The 17,777-nt window shown below is 57.0% G+C and overlaps 8 protein-coding genes across 8 annotated transcripts; 3 read left to right on the top strand and 5 right to left on the bottom strand.

The window, feature by feature from the left end:
- Positions 1 to 2,697: 2,697 nt before the first annotated feature.
- Positions 2,698 to 3,342, bottom strand: L226DRAFT_201388 (uncharacterized protein). Its single transcript, XM_067672817.1, has 5 exons — positions 3,306 to 3,342; positions 3,219 to 3,232; positions 3,143 to 3,148; positions 2,915 to 3,036; positions 2,698 to 2,841 (listed from the first exon to the last, which is right to left on the bottom strand). The coding sequence occupies exons 2-5, from the start codon at positions 3,219 to 3,221 to the stop codon at positions 2,751 to 2,753; spliced, it is 222 nt and encodes a 73-aa protein (XP_067541028.1). The 5' UTR covers positions 3,222 to 3,232; positions 3,306 to 3,342; the 3' UTR covers positions 2,698 to 2,750.
- A 469-nt stretch (positions 3,343 to 3,811) lies between these two features.
- On the top strand, positions 3,812 to 6,356 carry L226DRAFT_454550 (WD40 repeat-like protein; the record flags this gene model as incomplete). The annotated part of the gene is made up of 3 exons (XM_067675185.1): positions 3,812 to 5,146; positions 5,203 to 5,380; positions 5,449 to 6,356. The coding sequence occupies 3 exons, from the start codon at positions 3,812 to 3,814 to the stop codon at positions 6,354 to 6,356; spliced, it is 2,421 nt and encodes an 806-aa protein (XP_067541027.1).
- Positions 6,357 to 7,745: 1,389 nt separating this feature from the next.
- L226DRAFT_479264 (uncharacterized protein) lies at positions 7,746 to 8,783 on the bottom strand. Its single transcript, XM_067676841.1, has 6 exons — positions 8,615 to 8,783; positions 8,478 to 8,549; positions 8,346 to 8,416; positions 8,212 to 8,291; positions 8,029 to 8,158; positions 7,746 to 7,973 (listed from the first exon to the last, which is right to left on the bottom strand). The coding sequence occupies exons 1-6, from the start codon at positions 8,684 to 8,686 to the stop codon at positions 7,931 to 7,933; spliced, it is 468 nt and encodes a 155-aa protein (XP_067541026.1). The 5' UTR covers positions 8,687 to 8,783; the 3' UTR covers positions 7,746 to 7,930.
- Positions 8,784 to 8,839: 56 nt separating this feature from the next.
- Positions 8,840 to 10,293, top strand: L226DRAFT_500984 (D-tyrosyl-tRNA deacylase). The gene is made up of 7 exons (XM_067677805.1): positions 8,840 to 8,981; positions 9,038 to 9,100; positions 9,170 to 9,209; positions 9,279 to 9,426; positions 9,521 to 9,599; positions 9,718 to 9,761; positions 9,840 to 10,293. The coding sequence occupies exons 1-7, from the start codon at positions 8,939 to 8,941 to the stop codon at positions 10,014 to 10,016; spliced, it is 594 nt and encodes a 197-aa protein (XP_067541025.1). The 5' UTR covers positions 8,840 to 8,938; the 3' UTR covers positions 10,017 to 10,293.
- Position 10,294: 1 nt separating this feature from the next.
- On the bottom strand, positions 10,295 to 12,502 carry L226DRAFT_479258 (uncharacterized protein). The gene is made up of 6 exons (XM_067676840.1): positions 12,264 to 12,502; positions 12,136 to 12,207; positions 11,809 to 12,083; positions 11,192 to 11,741; positions 10,933 to 11,119; positions 10,295 to 10,831 (listed from the first exon to the last, which is right to left on the bottom strand). The coding sequence occupies exons 1-6, from the start codon at positions 12,489 to 12,491 to the stop codon at positions 10,566 to 10,568; spliced, it is 1,578 nt and encodes a 525-aa protein (XP_067541024.1). The 5' UTR covers positions 12,492 to 12,502; the 3' UTR covers positions 10,295 to 10,565.
- Positions 12,503 to 12,636: 134 nt separating this feature from the next.
- L226DRAFT_479256 (uncharacterized protein) lies at positions 12,637 to 14,393 on the top strand. Its single transcript, XM_067676839.1, has 5 exons — positions 12,637 to 12,681; positions 12,731 to 12,825; positions 12,885 to 12,912; positions 13,089 to 13,236; positions 13,423 to 14,393. Exons 1-5 carry the CDS (start codon positions 12,659 to 12,661, stop codon positions 14,236 to 14,238), a joined length of 1,110 nt encoding a protein of 369 aa, XP_067541023.1. The 5' UTR covers positions 12,637 to 12,658; the 3' UTR covers positions 14,239 to 14,393.
- Positions 14,363 to 15,611, bottom strand: L226DRAFT_530611 (CoaE-domain-containing protein). The gene is made up of 3 exons (XM_067679898.1): positions 15,407 to 15,611; positions 14,865 to 15,258; positions 14,363 to 14,805 (listed from the first exon to the last, which is right to left on the bottom strand). The coding sequence occupies exons 1-3, from the start codon at positions 15,411 to 15,413 to the stop codon at positions 14,493 to 14,495; spliced, it is 714 nt and encodes a 237-aa protein (XP_067541022.1). The 5' UTR covers positions 15,414 to 15,611; the 3' UTR covers positions 14,363 to 14,492.
- Positions 15,612 to 15,720: 109 nt separating this feature from the next.
- Positions 15,721 to 17,672, bottom strand: L226DRAFT_530610 (uncharacterized protein). Its single transcript, XM_067679897.1, has 2 exons — positions 16,138 to 17,672; positions 15,721 to 16,075 (listed from the first exon to the last, which is right to left on the bottom strand). Exons 1-2 carry the CDS (start codon positions 17,619 to 17,621, stop codon positions 15,904 to 15,906), a joined length of 1,656 nt encoding a protein of 551 aa, XP_067541021.1. The 5' UTR covers positions 17,622 to 17,672; the 3' UTR covers positions 15,721 to 15,903.
- Positions 17,673 to 17,777: the final 105 nt, after the last annotated feature.

Raw genomic sequence — 17,777 nt, 5'->3', positions numbered from 1 at the left:
CCGACAGATACGCGACGCGTTGCGAACCAATGTCGTAACAGGGGCTGGGGCCACTATGCAAGCGAGCTGATTCGTAGTACGTTATCTTGCTACGGGACTCCCGCCTGGGCCCGAGTCGGAGAATGAGGTATGTCGTGTGCTCGTGTCAGAGGTGCACGGAAAGGGCTGAGATGCTCCAAAGAGCTCGCGAACCGCACCAGACCGCCTCGGGCTGCAAACCGTAATTGCGTGGAACTGTCTAGAGCCCAACTTTCGCAACTAGCACCCACTGCGACGAACATTCACGGGCCATCGTTGGCTCGGGTTCGAGCTTCTGTGCCTAACCTCCATCATGCCGTCGCCTCCTACTCGTGCAAAGCACGATTATCGCGCCAGGGTGAACCCATTGACGTTCTATCTGAGCTATCAGATACGCATCTCCAGCCTTCCGTGGGCATCTGGAAATTCTCCGACCGGACCTGCACACCAACACTCCCACTATCTTTCTGCTCAACAGAAGTGGCGACTTCTGACCATCCCGGTACACCTTCGACCAACTAGCACTCATTGGTACGTCGTATCCGCAAGCAGCCAACGACCGGCGATACGATGCAGCCATACCATTCGACGCTTCGCACCCGTGCCCGGCCCCATGTCCCAGGCCCGCATGACACGAAGGCGTTACCCTGGTTGCGCCATCCGCCCTTTCCCTCTTATGATGTAGCGTTCTCGTAAAGTCGCACCGACGGAGACGCGAGAGGCGATGCACAGTGCGTATCCTTCTTGTCCCTGGCGTGACACGGCTCTCAGGCTCGCGGCCCTCGCCGTCCTGATTCGAGCGTGTTCTCAGTAAATCGCAACCGTGACATATGCTATTCTAGACATGGCGTGGGCACCGTCGCAGTTTTCCTGTCGTGGTGTGAATGGCGGCTTTCCTGAAGCCGTCTCTTCTCATTGTCCAGCCGCTTGTGCAAGGTCCCAACTACACTAAACCATTTTTGCGACCCTCCTAATACATTGCCCTGTGGTTTTCCATTCTCTAGCCTGTCCGTCGGCTATCACGCCGACTTGAAGGTGAGAGTGTTGCTGCAATAAGAATATTTGCTCCATCCTGAGTGGACAATTGCCAGTAATGCACACGATCGTCGGTCGTGCGTGCCGGAGAAGACGAGAATGCGGCTGAACGTCTCCGGCAAGACAGGTCGACAGCGACATTGACATGCAGCGTCTCTTCGCGGATTCAACTGCTGAAAGTGTGCACTCAGATGACGTCTTATGATGCACGAACGACGTGGGCAGCTCTCGAATTGTATCCACGGCTGTCCCTTCCCTCTCCATCCCTTCTCAAGACTCAGAGAGCAGGGGTGGGATACTCTCTGCCGCAACTCGATGGCAAGCAATACCACGACGAGGGACGTGTGCGCTATAAATTCACCGAGGCAGTGTACAGCTTCTCTCGTGTTCCACAAAGCTAATCATGCCGGCCGAATCGGCGACGGCACTTTTAGTCCTTGATGGGGCCAGGAACCGGAGTCGCAGTGCGGCGCTCCTCTTCGATCCCAGTGGCTAGTGCTGAACATAACTGAAGCACAGTGACAGAAGCTTTGCGGCAGAACCGCAGAGTGTGGTATTGGGGTACAAACGACTAGGAACGGTGGCGTAGTTGGCCAGGCCCAGGGCAGTCCGCAGCCGTAGCTGTCAGAGCGAGAGAATCCGGGATCCTTCCACCGCTGACAGACGGGAATAAGCAGAAGTACTACAAATGAGAACTTGCTGCGCAGCTCGATCTAGAGAATAAGATATTCGTTTGATTTCAATGCGTTTTCTGACAGATTGATGTGCTATACCCTGCGATGCTCAGGCTGTGGTGTCGATCTTTAATTCATGTCAGTCGAGAGCGTGTACCTGCAGATTAATCCCAGGGTCTTTGACATGGATGAAGCACAAATGCCCGCCGAAGCGTTCGAGGCTTGCGAGTGACTGATGTCACGAGTTCCAAAGAGAGTTCGTACCGAAAGAAAGGTCATTCAACAGACTATGTGGATATATGGTGCGCACGGAGTCCTCTGTCGTAATTTTCCTGGTAAAGTAAGACAGCATACGGAAAACGGTCGCCGCCTTGCAGCGACAAACTCACCACACTATTGAACGAAGGGGCTCGGGGGCTTTACTTCCCCCGACGTCGCGCTGACCAGGAACTCGTCCCCACAACGGCCTCGGGCGGACCGTTATCACTGGTCGCTCACCAATCGCACCCAGCACCTACAAATCGTGCTTTCCACTGGGGAGTTTTCAACGAGCGTGAATTGTGCGCATGGGAGTGGAGCTGAAGAGCTGGGTGCGTGAGCACCAAAATAGGAAGGTAGTCTGGATCGTACTCACGAGTGCCGTGCGTTCCGAAGCTGGAAGTCTGCTCGAGCCCTGGGTGCCTGCAACGACGTCGACATCGACGGCATCTTGGGTGAACATGCCCATCTTCGGGGGCCAAAAATGTTGCCGAATTTGCCCGCAGAGCGATACGTTATGTGGCGTCCGGGTGGGGATCTGCAACCGATCGTCGTGATGGTCATGAGCCGTATGAGAATGGATAGAACCGGAGTGCCGTAAGATTCGGGACTAGAAGCGGCCAAAGGGCATGTAGAGACCGTCGGGTGTGGTGATGAGAGGTTGCGTACAGTTCAGTCCTTAGACACCTCACTCACTACGGATGTCAGTCTCCCAGCCTGTCGCCCTGCCAATGCGAAGAATGCAAATGTTCGGGGTAATCTTCATCATTTAGTCTTGAGATGTTCACTGGTCGTTCCCGTATGAAGCGCGGTCATCTCGTGACGAAGACTACATGGCCGCAGGGACCCCGGCTCTCTGCGATAGGCAATGCCAGGGTGGAGAATGGTCAGCAGGAGTACCTCAGTCGATATCAAGCTGTTCACCATACCCACAAAACGATGTTCCCATCATCCGGATAGTTGAAAGATCTCGACGATTCTGTGCGTTGCTGGTAAAACGGGTGCAGGTCAGCAGCAGTGGCACTGGCAGTGTCCTGCTGGCACGACAGCTCTGGCCGGAGGTGAGTTGATAACTGCGAATGATCGGTATAAGCGCATAACAATCCAACATCCTACTCATGTCTTTCCTTCTGAATAAATAGGTACGCCTCACGTACAATGCGCTTGAAGGCAGCATGGGTTCCAAGGCGCTTTCAGTTGCGGACAGCCTCCGGTTTAACCGCTCTAGCTCACCATGCTGCTGTAACCTGGAAAGAAGCAACTGGTCAGTGCGCTCATCTCAGAGTCAGATACGATGCTCGTTCGGATGCCTGGACTTACGCTCTGTTGCGCGGTCTGCACAAGGCCGTTATGGTGGAAGAGAAAGACAACAAGGAGGGCTTGGGCGCGGGGACGGGCCGATTGAGACTCCGCCTGTGGCACAAGGACGCGCTGGGCGTCCGTGCTGGCTGCATCGGTTCACGTCCACTGCCATAGCTTGGAGCTGCGCGGGACATCGTCCTCGTCTTCGTCCACGATGAATACCCACCCTCGGCCATCCCTCTTCCTCGCACCCTCTGTCAACACCACGACGTACGTATGTTCAGGTTGTTGTCGTATCCCAGACGCTGACACGCGTGTCTCGCAGGGTGGTCACGACAACCACAACAACAACGACTTATGCGCCCATCCCGCTCCCATCCATCCCTCCGCCGTCATCGCCCAAGGACCCCAAACTCTACCCATTGCTCAATGCGACACTTCCCCGATCATTACGCGAGTTCCCATTAGTCTTTCCCGGTGGTTCGCATGCCACATTTCGCGATGGCGAGCCCGGCGAGCAGGAGATGCAGGAGGAGGAGTCGGTGGTCGAGGGCAAGGGATGGAGGATGGTCAAGCGTGATGAAAACGACGCAAGGAAGGAGGTCGGTCTTGCTGAAGTCATCGAGCGTTACGGCCGCAAGAGGTCATACAGTAACGAGAACATGATGGAGGGCATCGAAGTCATCCCAGGTCTCGTCACAACTACACCACCACGAAAGAAAGCGAAGGGACACCCACTACCGCCTATCAACACCATGAATTCCGCTGCGCCCCCTTCACCTCTCCCGTCTCCTCATGGCTCGCCACCTCCAGAGAGCATATGGCCCTCTGCGCCGCCAAGCGGTCACTCCTCACCACAACCCCACTCTCAATCGCAAGCCCCCCTTCAACCTGACATGGCCCTGACGACACTGCTAGCCCTCCCCACATTACTCTCACACTTTTCAAGTCTACCAGCCCCGCTGCAATCACACGTACTGCTGACGTTCCTGCGACACTCCCCCCTTTCCGTTCTGCGGACACTTCATTCCGTTCTAACCCCTACGCTCGCTAGGGACTTCCTGACTCTCCTGCCCCCCGAACTTGTCTCCCTGGTCCTGAGCTTCCTGTCGTTCCCGGACCTTGCACGCGCATCGAGAGTGTCCAAGGCATGGCGCGCGATCATCGACTCTGACCCCGTGCTCTGGCGCGATCTGCTGAAAAGCACGAAGATCTGGTTCGGACGGGAGTCAGAGACTGCATTTTCGGACGCTATCGCAGCTCGCCGTCGAAGACAGGGCTTGCCAGCACCGGGCTCGCTTCCTCTGCCCCATCCGTTCAAGATCCTCTTCAAGTCACGTCACCTTACACGCACCCGCTGGGTGACCAATCAGGAGCCGAAGCGCCTGACCTTCCCAGCGCATGGTCGTTCCGTCGTGACTTGCCTCATATTCTCGCATGGACGCATCATCTCCGCCTCGGACGACCACTCGATCCATGTCTATTCGCCCGTTACAGGCACTCTCATCCGTTCGCTCGACGGCCACGACGGTGGCGTGTGGGCCTTGGCGGCCACTAAGAATACCCTCGTCAGCGGCTCCACGGACCGCACGGTCCGGATATGGGATCTCGAAACAGGTCGTTGCACCCATGTCTTCGGCGGTCATACCAGTACCGTTCGTTGTCTCGCGATCGTGAAGCCGGAATGGATAGACTACGAGAATGAACAGGGAATCGTCGTGCGCGAGAAATGGCCGAAGCGACCGCTCATCGTGACCGGCAGCCGAGACCACTCGCTCAGGGTGTGGACCCTGCCTCGGCCTGGGGACGAGGAATACAGATGTTACGGTGCAGATGATACCGAGGTAGATCCTTCAGAGGTGCGTACCGTGGACATACTATGCACTTTCCAAGGTGCTGACGTAAGGCTGCGCAGGAGGACGTTGAGGATAACCCGTACCATAAGCTCCATCTCGAAGGGCATGACCATGCGGTTCGTGCCCTTGCTGCGAGGGGACGTACCCTCGTTTCCGGGAGCTATGATTGCACCGTTCGGATATGGGACATCATAACTGGGAACTGCAAGTGGGTTCTCGTCGGACACACGCAAAAAGGTGCGCTCTAATTCCAGCCCGGGCTCGACCGTCTAAGAAGAGTACTGATTGCACCCTTACCTTCGCAGTCTATAGCGTTGTGCTTGACATCAACCGCAATCTCGCATGCTCTGGTTCCATGGATGGAACAGTCCGCGTCTGGAACTTGAGCACGGGGTCATGCAACCATATCCTTGCTGGACACACTTCCCTTGTTGGCCTCCTTGGGCTCTCCCCATCCTACCTCGTTTCCGCTGCTGCAGACTCTACGCTCCGCGTATGGGACCCCGACACTGGCGAGCTCCGTCATACGCTCGCAGCGCACAACGGCGCTATCACATGTTTCCAGCACGACGAATTCAAGGTCCTCAGCGGCTCCGACGGAACGCTTAAGATGTGGGACATCCGGGATGGATCGCAGGTGCGCGACCTCCTCACCGGCATCGTTGGCGTCTGGCAGGTCGTTTTCGAGGGCCGCTGGTGCGTCGCTGCGAGCAACCGCATGGACTCTACCGTCCTCGACGTTTGGGATTTCGGAAACGACGAGGACGATGAGTGGGAGGGCGAACCACCTGGCGGACTCTACGACGAGGAGTCGGACTTCGATGACGAAGACGACGAGATGGATCGTGCACAGGTTGAAGCCGACGCCATGGATCAGGACCTTGAGGGCATCCCATCGGATGCCGAACTGTTGGACACGGACCAAGATTTCGGGACTACCGATGAAGACGATTCCCCGGAGCGTCTCCGCGAGTGGGGCGGGTCGACCGACGCCGAAGAGAGTGCGAGGGGTTCGACTAGCCGCGAGCCGTCTGGCAGCCACTACCGCACTCGAACATCGACGCGGATGCGAGGGCCACGCGAGGCCGCCCCACCTGCGGTGACGGGCGCGGGATTATCGGAGCCGCAGTTGCGTGTGCTGCCGTCCGTCGACGAGACGCCTACCCGACCGCGGACTCGCAACGTCGGCCATCGCAGGCGGTGGCAGCCCTAGTTTCACCCGTTCACTGTCTCATGTATTACTAGGATTATCCTTTGTCGTTGTGCAGTTTGTTGTCGATATCGTTTGTGTGACGTTATGGCTCTTCTCGTATGTTGACCGCAGAGTCTTGTGTTATGGCGTTTTCGATTACGAACACTAGGCTGCGTTAGACATCTCTTGTCATCATACGTTGGATGGACACCATATCTTGTACATAGCCTACGCATGACACCGTATAATACACCATTCGCGGCCTCCACCATCCATCGCTGCATCGATTGCGTGTGCGACGTCCCGCGGTCCGAGTCTCCCCAAATCAATGTCACGGTACCGGGATCAGGGTTCATACAGAAGCTCCAGTATACATGTGCAGTCACCGAGACGGCCGGTGCTCTGGAAACTTTCTGGCTGACACCTTCAAAGGGACGTATCGCGATAGCGCAAGCACCCCGAATGAAGGTAAGACTCGACGAGCGGGACCGATCCCCGGTACCGGGAACAAACAGGTGTGCCGATAGGGCATGAAGTAGCGGTTCAAACTGTGCCAAGTACTCGCAAGCTCCGGTGGGTAGCAGCTGCCGCAACGCGTAAGCCTCCGATAATGTGTGTTCCACCAGCGATGTGGTCGCAGCCGTCCCCGTGTCCGTGGGCACGATCCGCATTGATAGCATTGCGGGGTTCTGTCTTGCGGAACACTCGAGAAGGCGAGGACGGTGTATTGATACGAGGCGACCTTGGAGGGAACAAGGGCCAAGGCCACCGGGGGTAGGCTTCCCCGGGCAGTCTCGGTGAGGAGGATAAACCGTGTGTCAAGGGTCCAACAGAGTCTGGCAGACGTCGTGGCTCGTCGGAGGATCGCCGAGTGACCCACTGGGGCGTCAGAAAACCTGGGAGTGCCGTAAGCCTTACGAACGAGCGCAGATAGTGTCGAAGGGAGGAGGCGACCAATCGGACGAGGGACGTCGAGCATCAGGAAGACTTCGCATCCAGTGGACATTGCTGTGAGAAAGGGGCGTGTTGCAGGCCACATGCAGCACGGACGTATGCCTGCTGTGGTCGAACTTCCACACCCGACCCGATGGTATGGGCGGCCACGAGAAGAAGGTGTGGTTGGATTTGGCACCTGGCGGGCGGTACCATGGTACGTTCGCAATCACGGCAAACGCCGTTCACATTCCTACGGGGAAGCAGAATATGGCAGGTAAATAGGCACAACACAAGAAAGTCTGAAGAGCTTCGCAGGAATAGAAGATGCCGTCGAGAGAACGTACCAGCCGGCACTGGGAGCAAAACGATATCTTGAACTCTGTCTTTCGCGCGCTGATCGCGCTATCTGCACGAAACTGCAGCAGCGTGGAGGCTGCGGCGCAACTGGCACTTGGCGCATAGACACCGAGATGTGCTCCAGGAAACAACCTCCATAAGTAGGTCATGGCTGAGTGGAAGACGAATATCCATAGAGTATAAGAGATAAACACCGAGGGCCTTTGATAACACCAACTGAACAGCGAAGAAATGCGGCACGTCGGAATGGAGTACGATGCAGTAGCGGTGGCGATTGCGGGAGCTCACGACGTACAACCGACTCAGACAACCCGTGCTTTATAGATCTTCACGTCTTCTCGAGGCCTTGGCGCGAGGTTCAGCCTCAATCATTGAGCCAGACATAGCACGAAAGACTTACCGGTCCTGGGCATCTGTAGCTACCGCGCCAAGTCTCTGCACGACACGCATTCCCGCACTAACGCGACCGAAGATAGTGTGTTTGTTGTCCAAGTATGGTGTTGGGGCAAGAGTTATGAAGAATTGTGATCCTGTAGAGGACAAATGAAGGCGGCCGAGACGACATCAAAACCAAGTTACATACCGTTAGTGTTTGGGCCCGAATTTGCCATGGCTAGGATACCGGCGCCCGTAAAGCGAAGCTCGGGATGAATCTCGTCCTCGCTTTTCCCGAGCTGTCAGACGACCGGCCAGAGCAGTCCAATTCACACTACTCACAACTTCTGGCCATAGATACTCGTCCCACCGCGACCCGTTCCTGTGGGGTCACCGGTCTGGATCATGAAGTCCTACGCAGGTAAAGTCTATCAGAACTCTAAAGGCGGGAGAGACGGACATAAGCCCACTCACGGCGATGATGCGATGAAAGACAACACCGTTGTAGTAGCCGCGCTTAGCCAGCTCTGCGAAGTTCTTGCACGTCTATTGGATACGAGCGGCGCATGAGATGGGGCCCAGGCGAGGTGGAGGTGAGTGACCCGACCTACTCGAGGTGCATGATCCCAATACAATTCCAGCTGAATGTCTCCCATGCTGGTTTCGAGGACCACGGACTCCATTGCTGAAAGTGTCGACGGGGCTAGCAGAGGCAAGAACGGGTTCGCAGCGGAGGTCACTGGGCCAGACGATGACGGCAGAGGACAAGATGGTACGCGCTGGTTTTCCCAGGTCGCGTCCAGTCGCGTAACGCTTTCTCACCTGCGCCACCACCTTCCCGCGATCGGCTTCCTGGCCACCAGCTCGGTTGGCGAAACCGCACGATACAATCTCAGTCTGGACTCTGACCTGCAGATCTAGCCAACTGTGAAGACATGCGTGCCATTGTGCAGCGCGTGAGCTCAGCCTCTGTGACAGGTAAGTGGTCGGCCGTGTACGTGCTGTTGGACGTGCCTTCTGACCGGTCGCTGCAGTCGATAATGAGGTCATCTCGTCTATAGGGCGAGGCCTCATGGTGCTCGTTGGCATTGGAAGAGGTCAACGCTGTATACCTGATACAAATGCTAATGGGCCCGGCTGACCTGTCATGTCCATGCACAGTACAGACGATACTGCCACCGACCTCGAAAACCTGACCAAGCAGATGTGCGTTCTTTCATCTCATCTGCTTCGCCTGCGATTTGCACCATGCAACCCTGAACGCCGAAAACCTAGTCTTACGCTCAAGGTATTCTCCGACGATGCCTCGGGAGCAATGTGGAAGAAGAATGTCAAAGACATTGAGGGCGAGGTCCTCTGCGTCTCGCAATTCACTCTCTTTGCAAGCACCTCCAAAGGAAAGCCCGACTTCCACCGAGCAATGGTATGTACTACATCTATCTTCGTATTGCGCCCGCCCCAGACTGCTGACCTCGATGCTCGCCCGCCCGCTGCTCGTTGCCGCACAATTCTCCCAGGCATCGGGTCCTTCCCGGGACTTGTATGGCTCTTTCCTCAAGAGGATGGGCGAACTGTATAGTCCAGCAAAGATTCAAGGTGCGCAGCTTTCGGCGGTCGCACCGGGACCTGTTGCAGGCAACACGCGACCGCTACAGTTATTTTAGTATTGTATTCCGTTCCGTGAAGTCGTTAACACTTTGTTTGGTGCGAACAGATGGACGGTTCGGCGCAATGATGGATGTTCGCCTGACAAACGAGGTGAGTGCAACACCCCCGGCCGCCATGGTATGCCCGACGATACTACAGATTGCGCTGACAGACGTGACACGCTCCTAGGGCCCCGTAACCTTTACCTTGGACTCGAGGAAATTCGAATACCTCGATCCGCCGTCCGGCACGGCGACCCCAAAGAAGGGTACTCCAGCAGCATCGGGCAAGCAAACCCCTCGGACCCAGGAGCCTTTGTCCTCCACCGATGCCTCTCAGCCCGCGGCGCAGGCACCGGAAACGTAGGTAGCTGTACAGCCATGACAGAAGAACAGCCAATAGACGTGATCGCACGCATGGCTGCGAACAGGACTGTGATCCTATGGCGTCAAAGCGGCCTCTTGGAGCCCTACTCTGAAGATAACGCAAACGTTGTCGAGTATCAGGAGGCTTTACTCCACGTTCACGGGCATGGTAAGCGCAGGCCCGTGGTATCTGATCATCGATGTCGCTCCATGTCGGACAGGGGTTGTGCATTCAGTGAAGGGATGGAAGGTTTAGTGACGGCTCTTGGTAGGGTACCACGCATTTGGTGCACTTAGACACTCAGAGCGGGCAGTCCGCGATATGAAGTGGCATTCCACAGGCGTCCCGACGTTGTCAAGCTACTGACGCTGCTGTGAACGCGAGGGTACCCTGTAACAAAACGACGCTGCAGGCAGCAGGCTGCGGTACTGACCAGTGACCAGCATAACTTCCAGTTCCCACCTTCATTTCCGCGTTCATTACATCCATTGGGACGCTCGTATGTCTCAAGCGACCTTAATCTCCTCGCCCTGGCAATGTCATTGCTGTCTACAACATGCCACCCACCAGGCCGACCAAGGCCCGCGTTCCCAGACGCACCCTCCGCGACTCCGAGTCGGACTCCCCACGCCATGGGTGCGCATGCGCACGCAAGCGGTCGACCTCCTCAGCGAGCTTCTTCTGCAGCGACGGGCACGTCGTGGAGAGCACAAACGACAGCTCCGTGTCGAGGTTCGCGGAGCGTGAGTTCAGGTTCGTCGAGCCAAACAAAGTTAGGACAGGGGCCGACGACGGGGTGGGACGCACCCAGATGCCTGGGGGTTAATGTCAGCCATGTCGGGAGCGCAAACGAACACGCGAAGGGCGGTGCGGGAGAGCACGAACCCGCGAAGGGCAATGAGTAGAGATATCGCACCTTTTGCATGGTATGTCCACCCTTCACGCTCCCACTCGTGTAGCTGTACTCCTGGGATGACGTCCGACGACCCAGGAGCCCACTCTCTCCGAGCGATACGGACTGCGTGCATGAACCGCCGCTCAAACAACGTGTATGCCTCAGGAATGCGCCCGGAGATCCCGTTAGATTCGTAGAAGCCGTTCGCCTATGAGGAAAAGGGGTGAAGACAGGTACGGTGAGCGACGAGCATCTCCGCGGAGAAGACGATCATTCTTACCTTGGGACTCGCGGCGAGGATGCGACATGCCAAACCAGACTCGATCATCGCCGCTTGGTACGGTTTGTACAGCGCGAAGTACCCGCTTGTCAAATCGACGAGCGGTCCGTCGTAGTGCGTTGTTGAAGGAATGGCGAACCGTTGTTGTGCCGACAATTCGCGGAATAGGAGTGAGAGACACCGTTCTTCCTCTCTGATGTCAAACTGTCCCGCCTGGATGACGGGGAATACAAACACATTGTCCTCTGACGCCTCCGAGGAGCCTTTCTCCGCCGTCGGCACCAATGAGGCCGTGGAAGCTGCACGCTGGGCCTTCTGGAAGGACAATAGAGCATGGCGCGCCTTCGCCTCTATTCGATGCGGGTGCGTGTTGGCATCCGACCAGTGTATCACGTACTCTTCCGCAGGACCTGGTGAAGGCAGAAGGTTGTAGGAGAACGTTGACGCCGCCTGCAAGAAGTTGAAGCAGTAGTCTGCCAGATGAGGCTGTCCCATGAATTGCAGGTAACGGTCTTGGCGATCGGTGAAGTAAGACGTGTTCAGGTTCGCCCTGAAGTGGTACGCGACACATGAGAGTGGTATCAAGCCCGCATCATATCAGAGACGTACTCCCTTACCCGGATATCAGGATTGTGTCATCGGCGCCATAGATCTTAGGATGCCAAGTGCCCCAGCCCTCGTTGAAGCGGGGAGGGACTAGTCGAGCCATGATGCCTTTCAGCTTCGGACTTCGGAATAGAGATACATGCACCCTGTCAGGGTGTTCCCGTAGCAGAGGAAGCAGGATACGTGCGGTTGAACCTGGTCCGGGACGAGTCGACCTGTTCAAGTCGAGATGAAGGTAGACATGTAAAGTGGGTTGCTTGCGCAGAGAATCTTGTATGGCTTCAATCTGTTGTGGGGTTTGGTACAATGCATGTCCACGAGCTACGTATACTGCTCACAAGTTCGACGTCTTCGTGGCCAATATAAAGTGAGGAGAGGAATAGTCTATGTCTCGCATTTCGTACCATTGTCTAGCAGGTTGAACGTCTCAGTATTAAGCATGCCCATACGACGTACTCTCACGCACTAGCAATGTCTGGTAGAATAGACGTGGTTCGTGCATTATTGCAACATTCGAGGAGTGCATAGAGAAGCATGGCTGGTGTTCGGCAAGCTTCACGAGGAACTGGCGTATCGTAGGATCGAACGAGGTCGTCGAGACATTGCGAGGCCGCTGCGCGGCAGCTATGGGGAGAAGTGCAGAGTAGATCCGCAGACGCGAGAGGTGAAGCGCATTGCGCGCCGTCCCAAACATCGAGCTCGACGAGTCGGACAGCGACGACGACCGTCGCGGTCGGCGTCTGGATGCACGGCCCCGAAGCGCTGGAGCGTGGGAACGGGGGATGCCGAGGCCAATGGTCGTTACACGCTGCCGCAGGCTTTGACGAGTCCCCAGATTTCACCCTTCCTTCTTTCATCACCATGGCCGCTCTCAGTTTCATCGGGTGCGTGCCACTCGTCTCTGCGCGCGTGTGTGCTGACGGACTGCTGCAGAAAGCCAATTTCTCTCATTTCTCACTCAGATGTACGATACAGAGGTATTCTCGCGGGCATTGACCCCGTCGCATCGACAATCCAACTCTCAAATGGTGAGTACGCCGGTGGCACATTGTCTTCCATTCCAGACGCGTACTGACTAGGCACCCAGTGTACTCTATGGGAACGGAGTCGCGAAGGTGAGCATCGCTTCTCGGACGACGTGTCGACGAGATGAATTATTACGGATGTAAAAGAGCTGCGGCTCACTTGTCCGAGAGCGCATAAACCTCGTGTGGATGTTTCCGTTGCCTTCCTTCTGATCTCCACGTCGTCTTGTTCTCAGTTCTCCCGACTGACCTCGTGTCTCTTGCAGACCGCCAAACGAGTACATCCCCCCTGTGCAAGAGCCCTACACATACATCATCTTCCGTGCGTCCGAGGTGAAGGACCTCGCTGTTGATGAGCCAGCAGCGCAACAACGAAGGAATGTGCATGATGATCCTGCGGTCCTTGGTGTGAGTGTCTTTTTTCGTCCCTTTCTCGTTGTGACGTGCATGTATGATGAAACCATTAACGGATGTAACGAGCAAAGCTCGGTTGTCCGAGAGCGCATAAAACCGTGTGGATATCCCGTTGCCTTCCTTCTGACTATATGCTTGTGACGCGTCATCTTGCCACCGTACTGGGCGCTGACTTTGTCCCTGTAGGCATCACCCCAGCCACAAATTGCCCCAACCTACCCTCCATATGGCTCCCCCTCCTACCAGCAGCAAGCTGCTGCTGGTGCTCCTCCACAGCAAGGGCAAGCGCAGGTGCCCCCACGACAACAACAAGCCTTCGCCAACCGTCAGCCGGGCGCACAACCTTCGGGATCGCAGCCTGGTCAGGTGCAGAATGCGCAAGCCCAGGCGAACGGCGCCGCGACCGCCCCCCCACGTAATGCACGTAACTCAGCGGTAAATTCGGCAACTGCCTCGATGGAGACCGTTGAGCGTGCTCTTGGTGACCTGCGCGTGTCGAACGCGAATGGGCATCACCCGCAACGTGGTGGCCGTCGTGGTGGACGAGGCCCAGGCCAAGAGATCAAAGCGGGCGATTTGCGTATCCCGAACGTGCCGTTTGACTTTGACGCGTCGAACTCGCGATTCGATAAGGCAGCTCTCGCGCCCTCCCCGCGTGGCACACCCAAGAATGACGATGAGGGTGAAGAGGGCGAAGTGAAGGACGAGGAGAAGGAGGAAGACGGCAAGACTGGAGCATACAATCCGAAGAAGTCGTTCTTCGACTCACTGTCCTCGGGCAGCAATGGTCCTGCGCCTGATGGCCGTGGACGTGGTGGACGTCGGGGCGGTGGACGTAACCGCCGAGAAGAAGAGAGGGAGCGGAACGTCGCAACGTTCGGTGAACCTGGTGGTGTGGGCTTGATGGGCCCGGGAGCATACGTCGGCGGATGGGGCGGATACGGTAGGCGTGGTGGAGGCCGTGGGCGACGTGGAGGTGCTCCGGTCGGTGCGCGTTCGTGACATTGGCAATTGGCCGCGAGTGAGCTTGAGTGTAGTGTCGGATGTCTTGTGGACTGTTGTCGCGCGTATGTTTGTTACTGGGTGTTGTGCGCAATGCAGAGTTGTTTGTGCGGAAGATTGAACTGCTGGAGGCAACAATTTTGGAAATAGAGAACACGATACATAAGTACAATCCAGATTACAAAGGGAGTACATAACAAGATGAAACCAAGCTAAACAAAGAACACAACGGTGCATACAGCATGTCCACACTGCTACCTGCGTCGCGACTTCACTTTCTGTGAACGCCGTAACGCTCTCCAGCCGAGTGTCATCACAGCAGAAAAGACACCCAATGGTGGGATGAGCCAGGACAATCTCCACGACCATCCAGCTTCGTCCATGAGCCGTAGGACGAACTGGTCGACCTGTCGCTGGAGTTCCTGAGGCGTACCAGAGTTGTCTATAACAACGTCCGCGTACTGAACCTTCTCCGTAATGGGTATTTGGGCGTTCAAGCGAGCGGACGCGTCCTCTCTCGATGACTTGTCGCGTTTCATCAACCGTCGCAGTTGGATATCGGAGGAACTGGAGGGATGCACGCTTGAGCTTCAATATGCCACAGGTCCCAAGGGCAGAGGGCTCACCAGTATACCACCACGACCTTCGCGACCCACTTCCACAAGCCGCCCTCAATCAACAGCGGCACGTCCAGTATGCACACCTTCTCGCCTCTCCACCAGCACCTGAGTATGCTCCAGAACATCGCACGGCGCACGGCAGGGTGTACGATAGCATTTAGCTGCTTGCGCTTCGCCTCGTCCGCGAAGACGATGCGGCCGAGCTTCGCACGGTCAAGGGAGCCGTCGGAGAGAAGGACGTCCTGCCCAAACGCGCGCACGATCTGCGCGAGCGCGGGAGTGCCGGGCTCGACGACCTTGCGCGCAAGGATGTCGGCGTCGACGATGGGGAGGTTGTGTGCGCGCAGGAGGGAAGAGACGGTGGACTTGCCCGTCGCGATGCCACCGGTAAGGCCGATGACTGCGGTAGATGTGTCGGGCACGCAGGAAGTCGGGAGATTGGGCAGTAATCATGCGTTGTGAAGATGGGGTCAAAGCATATGGAGAAGCATGGTTAGAATGGCGTTGTCGGCGGAACTGGCACGATAGAATGCGACGGTCAAACGCACCTAACATTGTCTAAATGCGTGTGTAGGTTAACGATAGTATGAGTTGTTGCTTGTTCTCAGATGGGAATACTGCGATGGAAGTGGTCAGGAGGAAGGATGCTTAGGGGTGTGCTGCAGCTGTGTGGCCTATGAGTGTACTACTTCAGGCTTACAACGGTGCGTGGCTTGGCCATGGTCCGTGATGAAGTGAGGCTCAACCCGGTGGATGACGCGCGCGTGTATGATCGGGCGAGGTCGCGTCTGGTCTACCGTGCCGGTTTCAAGACCCACCTCGTCCGTTACAACATCGGCCGCGCTCTCTGCACGCACACAGGACCTTGGATGCACTATGCGTGGGGGTATGTCATTAAGTTCTAAGCAATGTGTAAGGCTTTGGCCATGAGCCGTTAACAGCAACAATTCTCGAGACGTCTTCGAGAGTTATACGTAGTCATACAGTCCAGGAAACTTGTGCCAGTCCAAAGCATTATGTCAACAAGCAAGGTGAATGTCATTGGTCATCGCAGGATCGGTTTTGGCGGATGCACGGGTCTGGGATGACGGACGTGGATACGCGGCACGAGGTGCTTGTGCATCTGCGCCTTCCGCAACTCCTCGTCAATCCGCCACATGCCCTTCACGAAGCCGTCGCGGTCAAGCGAACCCGTACCCGCCGGGTCACATTCCATCCTGCACGCGCGTGGCATCTTAGCATGACGGCCAATGGATACGCGAGAAACCGAAGAACTGACCATATTACACGCAGCGTCATTCTCTCTAACCTCGACAGCTTCCATATCGCACGTACGACCTCCCCGTCTAATCGCTCCTCTGCGCTCACTTCTTCCTCACCTGCATCGCCCCGCGAGGACGGCCCCGCGTTAGGGGTAACCTCCTCCGGGTTCGTGATGAGGTCCACGGACAGCCCTCGCCATCCTGCCGCCTGTCTGGACTTACGTCCAGGCGGTGGTGACTTGGCGCGTTCTACATGGCGCGCGGCAACCACGTTTCCGTTGAATACTGCCTCATAGCGTTTACGCGCGCCAGGAGGTACGGGCGTAGGACGTGCGAGCTGCGCCATTTTGGGTTTGGGCGTGGTTGTGCTGCGTGTGCTGACGCTCGTCCGGGAGGTCGCAGTGCTCATGATGGAGGAGCGATCGGACTGGGAGGCTGCAGAGGTAGACGCAAGGGAATTGCGGGAAGAGGGAGGCCTCGAGCGAGGTGGTGGGGGAGGAGGCGGTCCATCGCGTTTGGGGGCAAGAAGGGGGGAGTGGCGAGGAGATGTGGGTGCGGACGCTGGTGGTTTCGAGGGGCGTTGTGGAAGCTTTGGGGGTTCAGGAGCACGCTTGTGGGCGTATATCTCCCAATCGTATGAGACGGAGGACACGGATGGGCTCACGGCGGATGTCATAGACAGGTTCTCGAAAGACTCGTCAAGGCTAACCGCGTCCGGTTCGCGCAGACTTCCGCGGTCGTGGTCAAAGTCATCCCGATCTACGGGGTAGGTCGGTACGTGATTGGAGAAGGAGTTCGCGGTGCCTGGGGTGGCTGGATCTGTGCCTCCATCTGAAGACAAGGAGACTGAGTGGAAGGATGAGATGGAAGAAGCTTGCGCATGGCGGGAGGGTATGTTGATTCCCAATTTGGACAGTGGTGGGTAAGTGTGGTCAACAGTGAGTGAATCAGAGGAGGATCTGGTCGTAGTGGGCAAAGGAGGAGTGCCCTGATTTGGACTCCGAGGCAACGAGGATGAGGATGAATTCGAAGCAGAGGCGGCTTTGAGGGAAGCATACGACGGCTTGCGGGGTGGTAAGGGAGGCGCCGCACGAGCCTTGGGAGGAGAGTCAAGGCTAATCAAGGGAGGAGGAGGCTTGCGGACGACGGAGTCCGAGACATGCCTCTGGCCAGGCTTGGGTCCGAGGGGAGGAGGCTTTCGGACAACCGGATGTTTCTGCCTCGGCACATACGGAAGAGGCCCATCGTCCACGACCCAGTCTTTGAGGTCTATCAGCGACGTTTTCCTACCAAGGTTTGGAGGCGACGGAGACGGCGAGGGCGGCATGGACTTGAGAGGCGTCGAGGGCGTGGAGGGGATCATGGGAGAGATGGAAGTGGCGGTTGGCGAAATTGGCGTCTCGAGGAGGTCGGGCGGGGGGCGAGAGACGACGACGGTCGCGCTGGAGGACTGTATGGACTCGAAGGCATGTATTCGGGCCTTGACGGCGGAGGAGGCCATGGCTACGACGTCGGGGTCGCTGCGGACGACGACGAGGACGGCGTGGGCGGGGAAGAGGGCGGGTCGGCAAGAGCCGAGCGTGGTCGCGTCTCTGTGACCCGCCATTGTCGGAGGCGCCGATCCGAACGCGGTGGCCACTCTGACTGGCGCGCAGCC

This window comes from Lentinus tigrinus (genome assembly GCF_003813185.1).
Source record: "Lentinus tigrinus ALCF2SS1-7 unplaced genomic scaffold L226scaffold_3, whole genome shotgun sequence".
Lineage (NCBI taxonomy): Eukaryota > Fungi > Basidiomycota > Agaricomycetes > Polyporales > Polyporaceae > Lentinus > Lentinus tigrinus.
The sequence above is the reverse complement of the archived record's forward strand: the minus strand, read 5'-3'. Positions and strand labels throughout refer to the sequence as shown.